At 36.0% G+C, this 21,371-nt stretch overlaps 1 protein-coding gene across 7 annotated transcripts in view; it reads right to left on the reverse strand.

The window, feature by feature from the left end:
• ASAP1 (ArfGAP with SH3 domain, ankyrin repeat and PH domain 1) overlaps positions 1-21,371 on the reverse strand; it is a 146,834-nt gene that overhangs the window by 44,547 nt on the left and 80,916 nt on the right. For all 7 annotated transcript variants that reach the window (XM_048048676.2, XM_066990742.1, XM_066990747.1 and 4 more), the window contains 11 exons: positions 20,511-20,656; positions 16,610-16,684; positions 16,189-16,238; positions 14,456-14,585; positions 13,880-13,965; positions 12,836-12,911; positions 12,086-12,172; positions 4,666-4,766; positions 4,182-4,251; positions 1,861-1,948; positions 756-804 (listed from right to left, as the gene is read on the reverse strand). In XM_048048676.2, the coding sequence (XP_047904633.2) occupies positions 756-804; positions 1,861-1,948; positions 4,182-4,251; positions 4,666-4,766; positions 12,086-12,172; positions 12,836-12,911; positions 13,880-13,965; positions 14,456-14,585; positions 16,189-16,238; positions 16,610-16,684; positions 20,511-20,656 (958 nt within the window). The remainder of the gene's footprint in view (positions 1-755; positions 805-1,860; positions 1,949-4,181; positions 4,252-4,665; positions 4,767-12,085; positions 12,173-12,835; positions 12,912-13,879; positions 13,966-14,455; positions 14,586-16,188; positions 16,239-16,609; positions 16,685-20,510; positions 20,657-21,371) is intronic.

Raw genomic sequence — 21,371 nt, forward strand, 5'->3', positions numbered from 1 at the left:
GCTGCACTATTCACTGTAACTTTATTCCTAGGCTTGTCAGGTGATGTGTATTGGATTGTGATGTTCTGCACAACACCCTTTTGATGACCGTGAAAGCAATATTCAGGGTAAAAAACAAGTGGCACATGGCTCTCAGGAAAAGGGGTTCTGGCACAGCAGGAAGAAAGACATTTTTAAAAGGAAAAAACCTGCCTGGAAACATGCACTGATGAAGCGAGTTACTGGATTCTGAAGTACAAAAACTCAGAAATATGCTTTGTTTCATATTTCTAGGCCTACAGCAGAAAAGATGAATTACTTCTAAATAATTTCTGTATGTTATATAGAGATTATTTATCTACTTAATGATTTTAATTTAGAGAAAAAAGGCAGCATCGGAAGAAAAACACGTAACTTAGAAGAGAGTTGACATTGAAGATAAGAAGAATTTAAAATATTTCATTTGAACCCTAATCATCTCATCTACTGTATTAGCCAAGCAATTGGACATGAACAATGTTCTGGAAGTGTACACAATCCAAATTGGCTTTTGATTGTTTTTATTTGTTCTTTTTTTTTAACGTTATAAGGTTTTCATAGCACCTTGTAGTAATATATGTAAATCTAAACACAGCAGTTTACACAGATATACTCAACAACCGAAATAAGTGTGCACTACTTTTGCATTAACTGAGAAAACTAATTCCACTGTTCCATATGATTTCATACACACATCTCTACAGACAGAAATCTTGAAAAAGTATAAACATTCTTACGCTACGTATTCTTGTTCATCTTCTGCTTGAAAGTGGTATGTTCTGTTATCTGAAATAAACAAACATCTTTTAATTTGACACATGAAAAAAAATCGATGAAACTGTTACTAAACCTATTTAACAACTAAAGTCTTTAAGAACAATTTCTCAACCTACGACATTAATTCATGGCTATGTAAGACAATTCAAAAAAAAAAGAAGATGAAATAGTGGATTTTGATTTACACCCGGAGTGTGTATGTCAAAAACCTATGCTTCAAAATGTTAAAGAGTAATAAGCATAAGAATCAAATTTTATCTCACAATCATTCCTGAAGTCAAATCTGATAAATTAGTAGCAGAAAAGAGTTTATTCCCATCCTACTTTTCCTTCTGTCTTGGTTAAGAAACTTTTCTGCTAATTAAAGAATGAGGTACAAACTGGGTATTAGCCCTCACATTCAAAGGTTTCATAGACTGTTCTTGTAAATATAGAATGCTGAGCTGTTTCTTATTTAATACTGTATATGCAAATCTTGAAATCCATACTCATCTACTTCAAAAACAGTTAAAAACCTAATGGATACAAAGCCCAAAACAGGGAGAAGTGAAATCACAGAATCTCTAGTGCTGAGAATACAGAAGTCACTACCGATTTTAGATAAAATAATTAGTATTTTGCAAGGAGGATAAGAGAACATGAGAAACTGGGTTCACCTTGCTTCCTCTACTCCCTCACCTTTAACCCCAAATAGTGCTCAATAAATTGAACAGACAATGAATTAAAACAAGGTCTTCTCCATTACCAAGTGGATATAGTTTATGTTTAACAGCTTAGTACAACGTGTGTCTGTCTGAACTTAGGAAAACAGCACAGCATTTCATGGCTTGTCACAAATGACCAGCACTAATGTGTCACAAAATACATTCTATATTCATTGGTCTTTTCAACCTATCTTCAAAACTAGAGGGATCTAAACACTCACGAGACACTGCATGTATCTGGATATAGATCTGAATTTGAACCATAGCCTCATTCTTAATGAAAATATCTCGTAATCACAAGACTTAAAAACATTTTTAGAAATCCCACATAATGCAAGATGGTACTAAAATTGCTACATACGTGATATTAGATCAAAAGACTTCTTATCTTCTGCATTTGGCTTCACCTGGCAGGTTAATAAATTCAGTTTAGCTGGTTGCCTGTTGGACTAAAAAGAAAATTTATTTTACTTTAAATATGTCTTGATTTAGGATTATTTTTCCATTCTGAGAAATGGGCATGTGTGATAGTAGTTTAAAGTTTGGACATGAATACATGTACACCTTCAAAACAGTTGAGACCAGCATGACTGTGTCTGACCTGGTCTGTCAGAAGGGCCAGATTTAAAACAAAGCTAAAATCTACATGGCAACTCTTCCTGACTAATTGAAAGGCATTAAAGGAATACACCTTAATTTATAATAAGCTATTTAGAATAATACTATTTAGCTTTTCTATTGTACTTCATAAACAACACTAAATCTACAGAACAATTTTTTTTTTAATAGTCTTAAAAACTTTAAAGGGATATGAGAAGCTGCAGATCTGGAGATTCAGATCTTGGACTAAATACAACTACTAAAATAACCTAAAATAACAGCAGAGAATTTAAGACGTGATAGCTAAATATGACTCTAGAATTATTTTGGTATACACAGGCTTAACAAAAACTATGAAGATACTGAATTAAAGTTCAGTTTATATCGAACAGCTGTTAATCATGTTAACATGAGACATGTCACTTATTAGTAAATACTTCTGGACTGAGTTTTGGAAATTGTTCACTTTAGAAACTGTTAAGAAGAAAAAAAAAAGTAGCACACATGCAACAAACCAAAAAATACAGAAATGCGTTTCCCACATTGTCAAATGTTTGGCAGGACAAGATCATCAGCGCAGTATTTTTAACACTCAAGGAGCAACAGTTCCTTGAAGGAGTAAATATACAATTGGATTCTCAGTCTCAAACATATTGTCATGATCTGAACCTTTCATCACTGAAAACAAGAAAATTACTTTCTACTTGGCACTGCAACAGGAAATAGCAAATGGACTGCTCTTTTTACATAGCTACATACAAGAAATGGAAAACTACAACCAACAGTGTGATTCAAAGAATTCTAAACTGGCAAGATTTAAGGTTCACATAACATATATATAAACATATATATTCTTAAATAGTGATTTAAACTGAACCATTACTAATTTAGGTATTGCTAACTAATCTCAAGTTACATGATTAAAAGGGTTCTCAAATTAGGTGAGGATAACTTCTTAGCTGTTAAAAAAAAAAAGCACAACCCCCTGGAGTTATAAATAACTCCCTTTTAACTTTCTTAAGAAAGGAAATTAACTTTGGACACTAATAGTCATGACCATCAGTGGAATTTGGGGAAAAGGTGAAAAAAGGGTGCTGAAATGTGGCCATCTCCTTTAAAAGAAGTAACAGGCATAAGAAGTTTGTGTCATGCTGCCCCAAGGCAGTTTTAGAACTGTGTCTACCATGACATTGTTGTTGCTTCCTCAAGATTTGGCATTCCTAGGAAGATACTTCAGATACATGCCCAATTCCCAAAACTTGGTATGATCAAGATCCTCTAACCCCCTCCCTTTTTTTAAAAAAAAAACTTTTATTTAAAATCAATCAATATATTCACCATTTCCTTATCAAACTATTGATTAATACATTTTGGAATTCAATCAAATGTCAAGAGTCTATAGAAGCAAAAAAAAAAATGTATAAGTCTAAAGAGGAGTTTACCTACCTCAAATCTTCCACAGGAAGATTTGAACTAATTTCAAATGACTTTTTTCCCTTTCCATTTCTCACTCTGATTAGTTGAATGATTGCAATTTACTTCTTTAAACAAAACCAACGTGTGGGCATTAAAGGAATTTATGTTTTTAATATCCTATGAAGGAGTAAAATGTCTGTAATACAGACACCTATATATGCACCAGCTGATTAGTCTTTCAGTACAGTCAACAGCTAGAATTGAGTTTATGACAAGACATCTCACCAAATCTACCCAGACTAGTTCTCCAGTGGCTCAAAGAGTCTGTAGCATCTTGCTCTAATGCAGTCTGTTTGTAGACTGTTCATTTTAGATAGATACTCATAACCCACATCTCAAAGGTAGAGTAAGAACAGGTGCACTGCTCAAAAAAGAAAGTCCACCTAACTTGAAACTGTTCATGCTAATGGTCAGTAACAGCCAGATGGTTTGAGAACAGAGCAACAAGTCTCTACTTAAGTCAATCTCCAATTTCTGATAACCCACAGAACTTTAACAGTTTGAAGCAGAAGTCCCGTCTTTTTTTGTAATAACAGAATACCAGACTCATTGTGAAAGGGTAATCATAATTTATTATTTTAATGAAGAGGTATAAAAATAACTTACAGTTGCATGTGATATGGTAAGAATTCCATTTTTAACAGTGCACTTTCTTCTTTGCCATACTTTCCTTAACCTAGGTAAGAACATCAACAACAACAAAATCAGTATCTAGACATGATTTCAAAACACATTTTAATCCCTTATATGTTTTAACAAGATTATCCTTGAGAAACAAACAGAGGCAGTCCAAATTTTACTAAATGCCTCAACAAAAATAAGTTGGATATTTATGATAGGACTTAAGTGCTTTTCAGAGATTTATAAAGACAACAGCTTTCTTTTTAATTTGACATAGGATTTTGGTTTTGACTTTTTTGTGTTTACTATAATAATTTCTGATTGTGTTCTGATTCAAACTGCAAAAATTCTTCAGTAGTTGTGGCACATTTAATAGGTGCATATGCCTTAAGCACCCAGAGTACAAAACAATAAAAATCCATGCGAGAACAAGAGCTACCACTATGTATTACGCACTCTGAGAACATACCCATCACTCTTCTTTAAAAGATAGCCTTTCTTCTCACTGCCATATTCCTTATTCCCCTGGAGCTGATGCATACTATATCCTCCTTGCCTGCTCTGAGAATCCTAAAAAAAAGGGAAAACGCTGTTACTGTGCACATTACTGTAAGTTGTACTTACTGTAAGTTTTCCTGACCTTTACTCCTACTTACTTCACTTCTCGTCTCTACCACAACTTCACAAATTAATAAAAATTTTTTTAAAAAGAGAGAACTCCTAATGGATGTTTTACATCCATACAAGAGCTTGCTTTTACATCACCTGATCTTGAGCTAACTGCGTGCTCAAGGCTATTACCTCATCAGGAGTTTTGAGTATAGTATAGATGGCCAATACGTATCTAAAAATAATGATCTTGAGCTAACTGTGTGCTCAAGACTATGACCTCATTAGGAGTTTTGAATATAGTATGGATGGCCAATATGTATCTAAAAATAATGCCTTTTTAAAATATGGAAGATTAAAACTGCATAAGCTTATAACTGAAGAACAGATAAAACTGCATAAGCTTATAATTGAAGAACAGAAGGCTGATATCAAATTTCAAAAATAAAGCAACAGAATAAAGCATGCATATATACCGATATATACATATTTACACAAAAAAACAAATGCTAATAACTGCTTTTTTTTATCCAATTAAAATACATATACAATTCAGGAGTTTTAATGAATGATGTCAACTGAAATAGCTTTGGGCCTGACTTAGTGAAACACTCAGGTGAAATGGATTAACAAGAGCATCAGAAAATCCCCCAAAATTCATTAAAACATTGACTTACTCTCCTAGACTTCGATCACGAAAGGCAAAAGCAATAGAGGAGAGAGAAAGCAAATAATTTTAAACAAGAATTATTATTTTAAAACATACTCCTTGAACATAAATTTTATAGCCCCCATATCTAATAAAACAATTATCCCCCTTTCTAATGACACTACTAGAAAGAAGGCCAACAATTCTTTATTTAGGCACACCGGTGGTTTTGCTCATTAAGTAAAAAAAAACATGACAAAACACTGCACATTACATATATGACACTGACTTCATAAAAGCAACTAAAACCACCGCAGGATCAAATCCTGCGAAGTGTCTTTGCATCTTCATTACATTTAAAGTGTCTAAAATGGTAGTCATATTGTGTCCTCCAGCATAGCGGAGCTAATTATGAATTTCTGTTAAAGACCATGCCCAAAGTTAACTTTTAATTTTTGCAAAGCCATATAAGAAGATATAATTAAGAATACATTAATACTGTTTTACTGTAGCTGCGAAACAATTTCCTGCAAAACATCTGGAAATCACCCCTCCCACTCAGATGAGTTTAGAGACAAGTGATTTGGTAGAACTGTCAATTGTGGTTGGAAGCAGCATGAAGACTGCCACACGTAATGTGTTGCCTCCAGTGTTTACACTATCACAGTACGCAGCTCATTTTTTAATACACAGACTTCGAACCCCCATTGGAATGAGAGCTCTATTGATAATCAGCATTGGAAAGAACATAATGAGCTGTAATTCCTGTTCTAAAGAGCGTATCAGATAAAGATTTGGGGAAAAATCAAAATGTCAAGAAGCAGTTAACAAAATAGACATGAAACATGAGTCTAACGATCAGCTATACTGAAAATAAAGCTGTCAGTTGCATTTGTAAGAATAATTAAAACATGAGAATACCAGTAGAAACATGTATTGAAGGCTCAGTTTCCTTTAAAACTTAGAAGTGCTTAAATGTTAAAAAGCTTAACATACAAAGTATTTCACATCATTAAAATTACACTATTATAGTTTAAAATATTTTTACCCAAAGTTTTAAACCACAGTTATTTTACACAGATAGTTCTTACGCAAAATTAAAGAAACTTGATATTAAGACAGCATGTAGTGGCAAGAGACATTACACGCAGCAGTGCCCTTGTAAGTTGTACTTCCCATTGTGAAGTTACAGCACTAGCACTTCTGCACAAACCAACATTCACAGATTGCCAAGATATGGCCGAGAACCAGGTAACTCCAAAGATTACAGTAATAGCTTTTCACTGATGCAACGACAGGCACGCCAGCAAAATGTGTATGAGCATTACAGATGTCTGTAGTGATAACCAAACACCTTGAATGCAAGCAGAAGTAAAATGAGAGTTGCATTATAAGACCTTGAAAGAGTAGGGAATGCGGTTAACTCACTTACAGAGTTACTGTTTCTTCCAGTGTATGGGTGCTGACTGTTAGTTTTTTCATACGTGTTATTTTAAATTCAAAATGACACTAAATGCTTTAGTAGATTTAACAGCTATGCAGATCTCTCTCATCATCTGCGATGGAATGTCTGTCTGAGATGAGAAGGAAGTCTCATTTATCTAACGGCAACTCCAGAGAGGCTAACAGTGACAGAATTTACAATCTGGATGGGAATCACAAGTTTGGGCTTCCCTTCTCTTACAACAGAAGGTAAAGGGAATTTAGACTTCAGTTTCAAACTGTTTCCCTGCCAGTGTAATTTTTAGAGGAGTACTTCTGAATCTTCACAAACCCACCTGAGAAAATCCCATTCAATTCATCTTCTTCAACACTTTGATTAAATTACTATTTATTTATTTATTTTAATGTTGAGACTATACTATTTATTTATTTATTTTAATGTTGAGACTATAATAAAATAATATAAGGGGGGATGGGGGAATAGGGGACAACGACAACACGTATTCTTAATCATAACCAAGCATGCCATCTGCTACAGAAGTGAATTCCAGCTTTACGTACTTGAAGAGTCAAGCACACATGATCCTGGAGAGATGACCTGAAACTTAGACCACATGCCTTCAAGTTTCATTGTCACTTAGCTAACGAATAACAAATGCTGCAATGTTATACCAGGATTAAAATACGATTACCTAGATAACATAGACGTTGTACCAAGCTTCTCAAGATGTGCCAGTCTTATCTCTGAGTTATGTAATGTAGCAGAATTACATGAGTGGAAGTTCTTACATTGAAAGACATCTACGTGATCAATTTTATCCAAAATGGTGGATTCCTTCATTACAGCAGATTTGACTAAGTATCTGAGAATCAGAATATTGCTCCTTTTTCTTCGATGACATGATCTGAATTCCCTTCAAGCCAATTTTTTACATTTACCATGTTTTCTATATAGATATCATAAAAATCTACATCCAGTTTCTTAAGAGCCCTAGAATTTGTCTATATTATAATTTTATAGTTTATTTTCCTGATGCCTGTGAAGCTACTCCTGTTACAACTTAGATATATCTAAGTTTCAGAATTTGACTTACTTTTATTTTTAAAATGAGGTTACTTTCCACTGAAACAGAACAATTCTCGCTACATGTTCAGGAAAAACGTAACCAAGAAACTAACAGTACATCCAGTACATCTCATTTAATCATTCTACTTCATGATACCCCGCAAGCAGCTTTTGAAACTTAGCTTACACAATATGCTGCCACATATGTACACTACATGGCACTTAAGAATAAAGACTTGTTTGTCCTAATTCTCAGATTCACTAGCTTGAACTTAGCACATGCAGCAGCCAGGAGAGAAGGAGTTATTCCTTTGCTTCCCAGATAAGTAGCTTGTGCAAAGAAAAAGGTACTGAGACGAGAACAGATTTTGTTTCCTGATCTTGTATCCTGAATTGACCCACAAAACACTTCACGAATTTAAAAACTATTTCCAAATAGCTTTTGAAATCTAATGTTCTTTGTTCAATTTCTGGCAGCAAGAATGGAGAACGAGCCCAAGTTACAGTCACAATGATTCAGGTAGCAGGGAGATCACAAATGTAACACATGTATGTGAAGTATTATACGTTTTATGGAAAAAATCCACTGGGTCCACGTGCACATTGTTATTTCTTTCCTCCATCTGCAGAATATTGGGAAAGATAGCAGAGGATGAGATAAGGGAACACCAACTACCAGAAAGAGCTGGCACATCTTACAATAAATTGGTATCTATTCAAAGATGCACCTGTCATCATGGGTGACATATCCAAGAAATTCTTAAAACCATGTTTTGAGGTTGTGTTGTCCTTCAAAGTGATGCGATTAAAGATGCACGGAGAGAAACAGCCTAGTTGCCAAAGTTTATCTGTTTCAGATGTACATCTATATTATGAAAGCACGTATATGCAAGTATTCAAAAGAAAAGAACACTAAGAAAGGACTCAATCATTCCTTATTAATTGTGACTGTGAAATAATTCACTAACTTCAAGACATTTATCTATACGCAATACCTATGATTACAACATGCTACCTACAAAATTATGTCAAAACCCGTAAGAATACTTATTTGCCCCAATTACTGAAGTTGTATTTTTGATGAGGCTCCAAAAGAGTTACAGGAAAAGAGAGATTTGGTAAGCTTCACACCACATGAAGAAAATTATGAAAATTAATATTAATATTCTTTATTATTCTTTCAGTATATATAATACTGGAAGAACAGGTGCAGCTTATGTAAAGAAAGGTTATGCCTTAAAAGTCTCCTGAAATTCTGTGAAAGAATCAGTAAGCAGACAGACATGAGAAATCTGTCTGATACAGTCTATCTGGACTTTCAGTCGGCACAATTTTCACTTCCAAAAGTGAAACAATTACAGTGCTACAGCAGCAAACAAGTTAAAAGCAGGAAATAAATGAATTTCCTAGAGAGATGTGACAGGACACATGGTGTCAAACACTAAACAATCTGGAAAAGGCTAAACTGTCCAAGTTTGCTATATGGTATTACATTATTCAGGATACCTAAGAAAGACTTTCATGAGGATCTCACAATCATGAGTAACTTGACAGTAGACAGGTGAAGATAACTGTAAACAAATGCAAAGTAATGCATAGGGGAAAAATAAGATACTGTGAATTGGCTATTAACATTCAGGAAAGGATGCTACGGTTATAAGTTGTTTTTTTTTGTTTGTTTTTAAATACGCCGCTGCATTAAGGGTTGGTGAAAAAGTAAGTCAATGTTAGGACATCTGTGGAAAGAAAAAAATAAAATAAAACGACATCAGAAAAGGCAGTGATGCTATCATAAATCCACAAGCACTGCCATCCTGAGAAGGGTATGCCCATCTAAAAGTTCAAAACAAAAGAAGAAGGGTTTTAAGATAATACGCCATGATGGTGGGGAAGACATGGGTGAAACAGGCACTACCAGTTTACACTGCTTCGGAAAGCAACTGCACAAGTTCAAAGAGGGGAAAACAACAGAGGGGTACTAAATACAAAGGTACCATCATCGGTGCGGAAACACGACCAAGATAGTCTTACTATTAACAAGAAAATATTGTGGGAAAGTATCAGCATTAATTGCTCTACATTTTACTCAAAACTCGTGACTGATCACTGCTGGAAACCTTTGGCCGACTCAGTATAACTGCTCGTAAGTTCTATTCTTATGTATATTTGATATTAGTAATATTCCCCAATTATATCTGTGCATGATCAAATATATGTAATGAAATGCTGTCTAATGAATAATCATTAAATTCCTCATATTTAATAACAAATATTTAATAAGATGAATAGATATTTGACAAATACTAATTTTTTATTTACCTAAGAAAAAAATGAACAGAGGAGAATAAGTGAACTTTTCCTAAAGGAAAGCAAAAAAATAAAAATAAAAATCAGTTCTCAGGCATTACGACTTGCACATGTTATCACAGGTAAAAACTCACTATTTGTATCCTAGCTGTTAATTTAATGAGTATTCCAGAACACCTGCAAAGGACATTGCATGTTTTCCCTTCACCTCTGTTACCACAGTGCAACTGTGGATGTATTTTAGTCTTTAACAGCCCTGTCTCAAGCACTTATCTGGTTCATACACAAATTTTCCTCATTATGATGTAGTATTAGCAAAAGGGGTTTGGGGAGGAGTACAGCATAACAAAATCCATATAGTTGAGCAGATGAACAGTAATATGGAAACCACTATGTAAAGGCAAGTCTCCATGTCTACCCAGGACCACTTAAGTCAGGAAAATCCTGAGCACAACATGGCTGTAGGATGGCAGGACATAAGAAAAGCACGCGTTCCGTCACTTTGCATTTTTTCCTGAACATTCATTCTTGATCATCGCCAAGGACGGGATGCTGGGGTAGATGAAGAATTTATCTGATCCACTGCAACTGTTATAGTTACATTGGGTTTACGTGGCAAGGTTTTGGTAGCGGGGGCTGCAGAGGTGGCCTCTGTGAGAAGAGTCCAGCAGCTGCCCCATGTTAGGTAAGGGCCATCTCCAGCTGGCTCCAAAGGGACCTGCTGCTGGCCCAGAGCTGAGCCAGTAAGTGATGTTTGCACCTCCGTGAGAGCAGATTTAGGAAAGGGGAAAAAAAAAAAAAAGTAGCCGGGAGAGAGGGGTGAGACCCAGCCCTGCAGCCCCCAAGGTGAGTGCAGCAGGAGGGCAGGAGGTGCTCCAGGCAGGCAGCAGCAGTTCCCCTGCGGCCTGTGGAGAGGCCCCTGGTGGAGCAGGCTGTCCCCCTGCAGCCCACGGGTCCCACACGGAGCAGATCTCCACGCTGCAGCCCGTGGAGGAGCCCCGGTGGAGCAGGTGGATGTGGCCTGGAGGAGGCTGCGGCCCATGGAGAGCCCCCGCAGGAGCAGGCCCCGGGCCGGAGCTGCAGCCCGTGGAGAGGAGCCCACGCAGGAGCAGGGGGGCTGGGGGGAGCTGCCGCCCGTGGGGGACCCGTGCTGGAGCAGTTTGCTCCTGGGGGATGGACCCCGTGGGACGGAGCCGTGTGGGAGCAGTTCCTGAAGAGCTGCTGCCCGTGGGCAGCCCCCGCAGGCTCAGTTCGGGAAGGACGGCATCTCATGGGAGCGTCATGGACTGACCACAGGTTCCTTTGTGCCACTCGGGGGGAGAAGGTGTTTTCAGTTTACTTTTAGTTTCTCGCTGCTCTATAATAGGCAATAAATTATATTAATGTCCCTAAGCTGAGTCTATTTTGCCTATGATGATAATTATTGAGTGATCTCCCTGTTCTTATCTCAACCCTTGAGCCCCTTCCATCGTATTTTCTCCCCCTTTCCCTTTGAGGAGGGGCATTGAAATGGTAGTTGTGGTAGAGCTCAGCTGCCCAGCAGACTAAAACTACCACAACAGTAAATTAAAAAAAAAAACCTGTACAAAAAACATTGAATAAATTATTTTGATACATTAAAGTGAAACCATGGATTAGGAAGGTATTGGTTGTGGAAATGTAGTTGGACACTGAATATTAGTTTTGTTGCATTCTTCATAAAGTAACTCTTCTAAATAAATTGATACACAAACTGAGAATGAATTAAACCAATTTCTGAATTCAGAATTCATAAATTCACATTATCTCTGAAAATAGTACATCTAAATTATTTACCTCCTTTTGATCAAGCTGCAGAGAAGATTTTATCAAATCACGAAGAGCGGTAAGTTGTTTCTTTTCTTCATCTTGTGTCTGCTTTATCTATTGAAAGAGATCACCATTATAAACTACAAGTTGCAAGCTAAGGTAAATACACAGTTCTGTATGCCCTGTTCTGTTACACTTGAACAGTTCATTACATCTAATGCAACTAAGCCAGTCACTGAAATATTAATTAACTCCAATAAGCTTGACAGATGACTTAAGGAATGGAAATACTGTTTAATCTAGCCACAAACTACAATAGCAAATGGAATTATTGTAATTCCGATTATAAAATACAAAAGCACTTGGGTGACAAATGAGCTTTGATTATACATTACTATGTGCCTTCCATGAACACCACAGGAAAGTTAATTAACCCAAACTGTGGTGGTATCATCAAGCAGCTGTACACGGGGAAAAAAGGTGAAAGTGGCAGCTAAAATTGGTGCTAGTAATGTAATCCAATTCGAAGATTCCCATTTTAAACTAGGTCTACTTTAAATGCAACATTAAATCAGTACTAGAATGACAGCTGCTTTTCCTTATAACTGTAACAACAGAATACAAGCTTTAAGATAGAGACAAGATGTTTTTCTTTGGTCTAGCTATATGCACAGAGTCAAAGAACACAATTTATAGGATATAAATATTTAAAATTCATCCATATAAACAAAAAAAAAGTCTATTTTCAGACATTCAACTATTTACAAGCAAACTTACATTATATAAGTCAGCAGCCAACTTTTCAATATATTGTTTAAGTTTATCAGCTGTTTTCAAGCCATCTTGGAAGAAACTATAATGAAAAATACCTGTGATTCATCAGGAATACAAATAATTCATAAAACAAAGTAGGTTGGTTTTGCTTTTTTTTCCCCCCTCCCATTACATTAAAAACTTACCCAGCTCCATGTTCAGAAATAAGAACACCTCTATCCCAATGTGAACAGTTTTACTATCAATCTAACCATTTTCCACCACAGATTACACATTCCTCTAACAGCAATATACTTTGGAAAGGCCTGAAAGTTGTATTTCAGTCCAGATATATTTAATTTACCTTGCTGAATTTAGTTTCACTATATAAAACTATGATCCAAACAAGAATTTCATGTTAGTAAATGAGGTGGCAACACCTAAAATACATGTAATTCTTGCCAGATAGTAATCGTAAAAGTTTAACAATTAGTCTTGTAAAATGTTACAAATACCGCACATTCAATTAACTGCACTGCTGAATTTACTAGTTAGCAGTTTATTGCAGGGCATACATGCTATTGTAGATAAACAATTCCTACTTCTATCCTCAGGCATTTATTCTAAGTTAGAAATGTGAAGAAAATCAATTGATTTTTATCACTGTGAAGCTTTTTTTTTTAACCCCTTCGGGGGATAAGAATTTCCTTAGGAAGCTTTAGGATTTCAAAGAAATTAATGTTTTTCACAATGGTTTAAAACAATCCACATGAGACTGTTAAATAGAATAAACAAGCTACTTCTAAAATTCTGTTCTACCATGCCTCAGGAACTAAAATGAACTTTGTATGCAACATGTACTGTTTTCCTTCGGCCTCTTTCTCTATCAGGCTCCTCTACCAGTTACTTTTATACTCTTTACTGAAAGACTTCAGCCTAACAAGTCAGCTGGCAGGTCACAATTGTGGTGAGAATTCCTGATGTCACCAAAACAAATTCAGAACAATGGAAAGCAATCACTGATGTAAATGAAATATTGTAAATAAAACTTAACAGCATTGCACTTACTTGCATTGTGCATGATAATACTTAATGAGATTCTGCAGAAGGTCCACACCTTTTTTCGTCTTGATTTCATTAACCTTAATAAGATACTGTATGGACAGTGAAAAAATATGCTGATTATCATGCCTTACAACGTTCAACTATTTTCAAACAATAAAACATCATTTGCTCAATTAATTAATAATCTTTGTGTTCAATTTGGGTGTTGACTCAAACTATCAGTCCACCACTGTTAAATATAAATTAGGTAACACTTTATATGGTCATTCCTAAAAAAATTTCTTCCTGAAAGCTCAGCCATACACCTGAAAGATAAAAAATACTTCTGTGGTGCATTTTCAGCCCACAAACCTTATTATAACAATCTAAAAACAAAAACAAAAAACAGAGTAAAACAAAAAGGAAGCCAGGTTTCATAGTTGCTAAAGAAACTATCCTTATATTGCTGTACTATATTACATTGAAATAATTTCCTCCCTCCACCCCCACTAAATGATAAATGTGATGAAATCTGCTTTAAGACAGACCCACAAAGCACTCTATGTTACAGCATCTTAATTAAAAGCTGAAACTTCTTACTTCACACATCTGTAGCTGAAATAGCCGCCTTTCCTTCTCCATTTCTTCTGCTATCTCAGCTCCTGTTATTTCCGTTCGTATCATCCCATGCTGTTTCGCATGCTCTCTTTTTTCCTTTTCAATTTTTGTACTGAAATTAGAATAGATTTTAGGAAATTTCTTCTATCATGTGATCTAGGTTTTTCATTTGTTTGTTTTTTGTTTTCTTAAGTGAGTATTATATTAAAGAAATCATTCTGGAGATGAGTACCCCATGATAGTAAATCTTCCCTTTTTTTTTAATCCATCAATAATGAAACTTTTTATTAGTATTATTTTTTAATCCAGTCATGAAGCTGTCCTTCCTCCTTTAAATCCTTTAACTATGCTACTGAGTAGGGGGGGGAGGGAGTGAGAAGAATCTGTATGTAATTTTTTTCTATATGATGTTCTCCATAGCTGTCATCTTTATATACTGCAATGTCAATCATACATATAAGAAACTACTGACTTGGTAAGAAAATGGCAAAATATCTTAAACAAGTTTCTTGCTTCCTACAGCAGGCATTAAGAAAAGCGAGATGACAGCATGAAGTTTACCACATACACCAAATGATATGACTTCCAGTCATTACATTTTCAGAGAAAGCCAACAGTGAAGTCTGAAATAGCGAAATACAAATATAGAACTAAGACGCCATCCTGAGATTTTCTAATTACAGCTTTATCATGTGGCTCCCCTTATTCAGATTTCAGAGTAGTTTCTCTGCTACTGCTCTATATTTCTCAGTACAGAGTAGAAAAATCTCAACTATTTATCTCTCCTCTTTAGCTACACTTTTGAGAAGATAAACACTGAACCTGTGCTTCTGTAAAACCCATGACAAAGCAGTGTGTGTTTTAGACTGGTGCCCCTTGTCGGGGCAGGGAAGATAGGGGATGTGGGGATTTGTTTGTTTACTGATCTCTGAACTTTAAACAACAGAAAATTCCTTATTTCTTTCACTGATATACTGAAAAAAAATGTAAAAAGAAAGTTGTTTTTTCTTTGTTCCCCTGGTTAGACATAAGTGAAGCAAACCTAATAACATGATTAAAAGGGAAATAGAGGATACCAAAATAAACAAGCAAAAAAAATGAATCAACTCCTGAGACCTCTTTAGTTCTGATAAAAGCAACAGATGGTGCCTAACACTGCCTGAGCATTCTGAGCCATTCCACTAACGTTTCTGAAACAAAGGTGCTACTTGTTGCCAGCTTTCTATTTTTTCAAATCATTCTTTACCTGTAGACAGGTACCACAGTAAGAAAACTTTATTTTTTTTTATTTTTTTTTTTTTTTTTTAAGCACAGATATTTCAGAAATAACATTAACTTCACTAAAAATTTTGCCTCTCAAAAACATAGTTCTGCAATACAGAATGACATAATTTATTTTTTTTTTAACTATCAATAGATTATATGCATATGGTTATAAGAACGTGTGAATGCCATCTGAAATCCCCGCAATTCATTGCACGGTGTTCAGTATTTAAGCATTAATTATCTTCCTTACACTACAGAAATATTGGGTACTCTTTCACAAAGGAAACAAACTATTTTATTTCTATCAGTGCACAAGAGAGATCACGATACTGGAAAAACACAGATTTCTTGTTCGTATTCACATTTATATCCGAAGACAAAGTATATAACTTGGGACTAGGAAGAAAGGGATTGTAGAGAGAGGGAGGAAGGGAGAGAGAGATACTTACAATTTGGTTTCATAATCCTTCCAGGCTTTGTCAAAAGGCTTTTTGAGGTCCTTTGGAAACAGAAAAAATACTTCAAGCATTTTTAAAATTTTGTTTTTAAAGTTAAGGTATCAAGTCATAAATAGTAACAAAAAACACTTTTTTTTTTTAAATAGACTTTCAAATAACTGTTGAAAAAAAAAAATTATTTTTGAACCCTTGTGAATTATTGATTTCCTGTGCTTCTTAAGACAGGAATTTACAATGAAATTTTAAAGAAGCATCTGAACTTGTAGCCATGCCAATTTTGAGGTTCTTTTCCTCTACAGAGATACTAATGGATGCCACCATTAAGAAACAATCTCATGGTGAATGGAAGAGCCAGAAGACATCTGAACTTAAAAGCATTTCCATAAATATAAAGCTCGTTTTCAACACTTACCCCTTTGACACCTTTTAAGTCTCCTTTTAAGAGAGAATCCAACGTGAAAATAACATTGTGGCTTAAGCCCTGGAGCTGAAATGAAAAAACATGATGCTGCTGATATTTAAAAGTTTATTACGATTTTATCAAACCATGAGACATGCCAACATGTCTTGTAACTTCACTAATGAAGTTGCAACCATCTCAGATTTTCTAAATTAATAGGAAATGAAAGTCTGGAAAGAATTAATCAACATTCACTTGAATCAGAGAGAAAGGCATCACAGTTAGCCTTTAGATATATAGGGTGATATAAAAACTGAATTTTAAAAAGAGCACATAAGTAAGTTCTGAAAACATATCAAGATAATCTTCAGTCTTTTTAAGCTCACAGTTGAATACTGTTTAACTATTTAGGAAGCCTGTTAGGTGGGTTATTTTTTTTGGGGGGGGGGGGGGGGGGGGGAGGGGGGGAATAAATGTTTCTTTTAATTTCTTGAGTAAGAAGCAAGAACCTGCCGTGCTACAGGCAAGTAATGTGCAAGGCACATGTTAATTCACCTACCAACAGAAATTGCAATGATTTATCAGGTCTTCGACTGACTATTCCTAACTACTTGGGAAAACTGTTCTTCTCCTTGCCTGGTGTAGAAATGTGGCGTCTGCTTAGATACCCAATAGTTTAAATTTCACCCCATTAAGTTCCTGCCTTGTTGATTACATATCTGTGGAAATGCTCTTGACAGTAGAAACATCTATCATCGTGCTCCCATCTGAACGTGTCCGCCTATGTCTGATTGCTGAAAAAACAGGATCAGTGCAGAGGGATGTGGGTGCTAGGCTGGAATAATACTGATACACAAGAAGTCTGTTGACTCTCCTATTCCACTTCTCCCTCCGTTTCTTCCTAAAGGTATCTGTGAATTCTTCAGCTCCGCACTAATTCTATAGTTTCCTCCCGAGGGGAGCGGAGGGGCAGGCGCTGAGCTCTGCTCTCTGGGGACAGCGACAGGACCCGAGGGAACGGCATGGAGCTGGGACAGGGGAGGGTCAGGCTGGGGGTTAGGGAAAGGTTCTGCACCCAGAGGTGGTCGGGCACTGGGACAGGCTCCCCAGGGATGTGGTCACAGCACCAAACCTGAGAGAGTTCAAGAAACATCTGGTCAATGCTCTAAGACACATAGTCTGATTTTTGGGTGGTCCTGTGTGGAGCCAGGAGCTGGATTTTATGATCCCTGTGGGTCCCTTCCAACTCAGGGTATCCTATGATTCTAAAATCTCAGAAATAGGACAAACAGGATGTTGTTCTTCAGTGTCGTGTAATGGCAACTCCCAGTTTCTTTTCCACTGGACCTCAATTTCTATTCTTATACCATGAATAACTTTTGTTTCCGGTGCAATTGCATTGGATTTATGCTTAAGCAGAACAGTTGGTAAACAAAGCAGACTTGCATATGGAGAGAGAAGAGGTGAAAAGTGTTTTTGAAATGCTGAGACATTGTTAAAATAAGCTTGCTTGAGACTGGTAAATGAAGAAAATTTCACAATAGCCAATTTCACATTCTGTCAACAAGAATTTAGGTAAATAATGTTTCATGGACCAGCTGAAGTAGTATGACGTAGCCTTGAACACATCTGGTGGGGCTCTTTAACTTGAGTTTTTTCTTCTCAGTAAGCACTACTTAAAGCACTGCCACCACAGAAACAACAAAAAAAACAAAAACAACAAAAAAAAAAAATTAAAAAATGAAATACAATGATCCTATAATTCTTGCTTGCCAGCCAAAAGAAGTTAAACATTTCTGTAGAAGCCCTGCAAGAAATGCTGTGAGCTTCCAAGAAACCAGTCTCAAACTATCCTCAAAATGCAATTTAACACACATTTTAAAATACAGATTTTAATTGCATGCTAAAATAAGCTTAAAGGAGACTAAAATGACCCAGAATGACAGTAGTCTTCAGAGAAGAAAGCAGGCCCCTGGCATATCTACTGTTCTTTAAAATTGCCAACACTGAAACAAATGAGATGATCCTGGTAATGGGATCATTGAAATCGGGATAACTAAAAATCAGCTAGAAAATTAGCTGTCATTCTTCTTTGGCTTCCTCTGCTATCTGTAAAGTCATGGCGAAATACGGAAATTCTTAACTTTCTTGTAAGATATACGAATCTGGGAACAATAAATGAAATGATCAAGTTCAAAAGGGATTGAACTGACATTTCAGAGCACTTAACTTTAGCACTCTGAAGGAACCCACCATATTCAGTGCCAAGCACAGCATACATTCAAGAAAGCCTTAGACAAATTAATGGAAGTGATACCTAACGAGGACTACAAAACAAAAAGATACGGCCTCCAGCTCCAGAGTCTCAGCTGCAGATGGTTTTATGATTACAGCACGGAAGTCAGAGCCAGGGCACTGGTTACCTGGACTTTTGATCTGACCTAAGGCAGCTGTGATTGTGCTGGGGGCTCTCAGGATTCGGAGAGAGCAGCCACCAAATGCTGCAGGGGTTGAGGAAGGACCAACTTTTATGAGATTCCGCCTTACACCAGTTGAAAGTCCCTGATCTAAGAAATAACTGAGGAATAGAGAAACACGGAGTTCATTTGTGAAGACACAGAACTTCAAGCCACAGTTCAATTTGAATTATTTTTTAGACGAATAACATCGTTCAATGCTAAAAAAAGTAAACAAAATCAAATGCCCCCACAATGAAGTATCTACCTGTGTTTGCAACAGTGACATCAGTTTACTTGTGCCAGCATGTAGTGGTTTTGGCTGGGATAAGGTTAGTTTTCTTCATAGGAGCTCTCACAGTGCTATGGTTTGGATTTGTGATGAAAAATGGTGTTGATAATACACCAACGGTTTAGCTGTTGCTGAGCAGTGCTTAAAAAGAGTTAAGTTTTTTTTTTCTGTTTCTCATAATGCCCTGCCAGTGGAGACGCCTATGTCAGGAGGAGACACAGCCAGGACAGCTGACCCTAACTGACCAAAGGGATATTTCACAGAATTACAGAACGGTTTGGATTGGAAGGGACCTTAAAGATCTCTTAGTTCCACGTCCCCTGTCCTGGGCAGGGACACCTCCCACTAGGAGGGGACTGGAAATACTTCCAGTGATGCCAAGCAGGAAGCTCCTGGAAGTTTTACAGTTGAAAGGCTGCAACGCTGGTTATACCTTACACACCACAACACTTGGAGAGAAGCCCAGCTACAAGAAAAATATAAAATTGATGCTTCCACTTTCTGAATACAGTGGCAATTAAACCCATAAAATACACATTCACAGTAAATGGGGCTTCATTAGTTTCAGCATTCAGAGATCTGTTTGCTGTGACTGGTTTTATTATTCATCTCTCATCAGAAGTTAAAAGGCCTGAGACTAACTTTAGATGAGAAAAAGCTTTCTTTTCATTAAAAGAGAGAAACCTTTACATCGTCTTCAAAAGCCTAGTATTTAAGCAATGGATACTTTGTATACAAGAGGGAAAATGGAGCACTAACACCAGCTAAGCATCATCCCCAAATCATTAGTTTTTTCCCAAGAGATGAAAGGTTTGAGGTAAGATAAAAACAACCATAACTAATGGTATTAAATTTTTAACCGGAAATATTTGAAATCACAGAATGAGTTAGAATTAAGGTCCACAGAACACCTTAAATCACTTGAGAATGAAACCTCAAGATTTTCATCTTTCCTCTTAACTGCCAATTAAAAATGAAACACAGAGAGTTTGTAGTAGCACTTTCTACAGATAATCTCTGAATGCAGTATTGTGTTAGTTTCTGAAAAAAAACGCAAAGCATCTCTAAAATTATCAGCAGTCATCAGGAACTGAAGTACAATACTTGAGAACGTTCCTGTACCTTATTGTGGAAAAACTAAAAAGCAAAAAATGAAATTTCTCACCAGGTTCTTCAGCAGCGTCGATAATTCTTTAGTAAGCGTGGAAAATTTTACAAAAGCTGTGCCAAGATCTGGATTATCCCGACTTAAAAAATTACTTCCAAATTTGTCTAATACTTGTGCATAGTTTTCTTCATTTTGAACATGATCTGCGAAGAAAAAAGTCAGAAGTTTCTTGTAGACACTATTATTTTAAGATAGCTCAAAAATATATTGCAATGTAGTAACAAACAGCATTCTTTCAAAAAAAGCCACAAAATAATGTATTTACTAAAAACTAATTAAAATATTTTAAATATTTAAAAGAATTAATAGAGAGACATATACACTTCTTTCAAACCAGACACTCGAATTGGTGTGGAATACTTGTATTAAGAAAACTCTGTGTGTTCATTAATGCAAGATCAATAGAAGATCAACCAAAACAAGAACATGTCCTCGTTTTGTGTTGGGTAAACACTGCAGGAATTTATAATAAGGTGTACGTTGAAGTAGACACTTAATTGCTTGCAGCACAGAATGCTTTCACAGAACAAAAAGTCAATGGCACCAGATATAAAACTAAGGAGAACAGATCTGAATCAGATAGCACGTTTAAAAGAAATTTGTCTTACGGGAAAAGATTCCCTTTTAACCTACAAAACTGTGTTATCCCCACAGAATATATCCCACAGTATTTAGTATATAGCCAAATACTTGTTTTAATATATTTAATAGCAAATTTGACATACAGAGAGGTCTGAACCAAGAAAACAAAACTGAAGCCAACAAAAACAAAGAGAAATTCTAAACACAAAGATGAAAAAGAAATTCTGAATTACAGACCATTGTTCCTGAAATACTTTTCCTGCTTCTTTTACCTTC

Source organism: Anser cygnoides, chromosome 2 (assembly GCF_040182565.1).
Source record: "Anser cygnoides isolate HZ-2024a breed goose chromosome 2, Taihu_goose_T2T_genome, whole genome shotgun sequence".
NCBI lineage: Eukaryota > Metazoa > Chordata > Aves > Anseriformes > Anatidae > Anser > Anser cygnoides.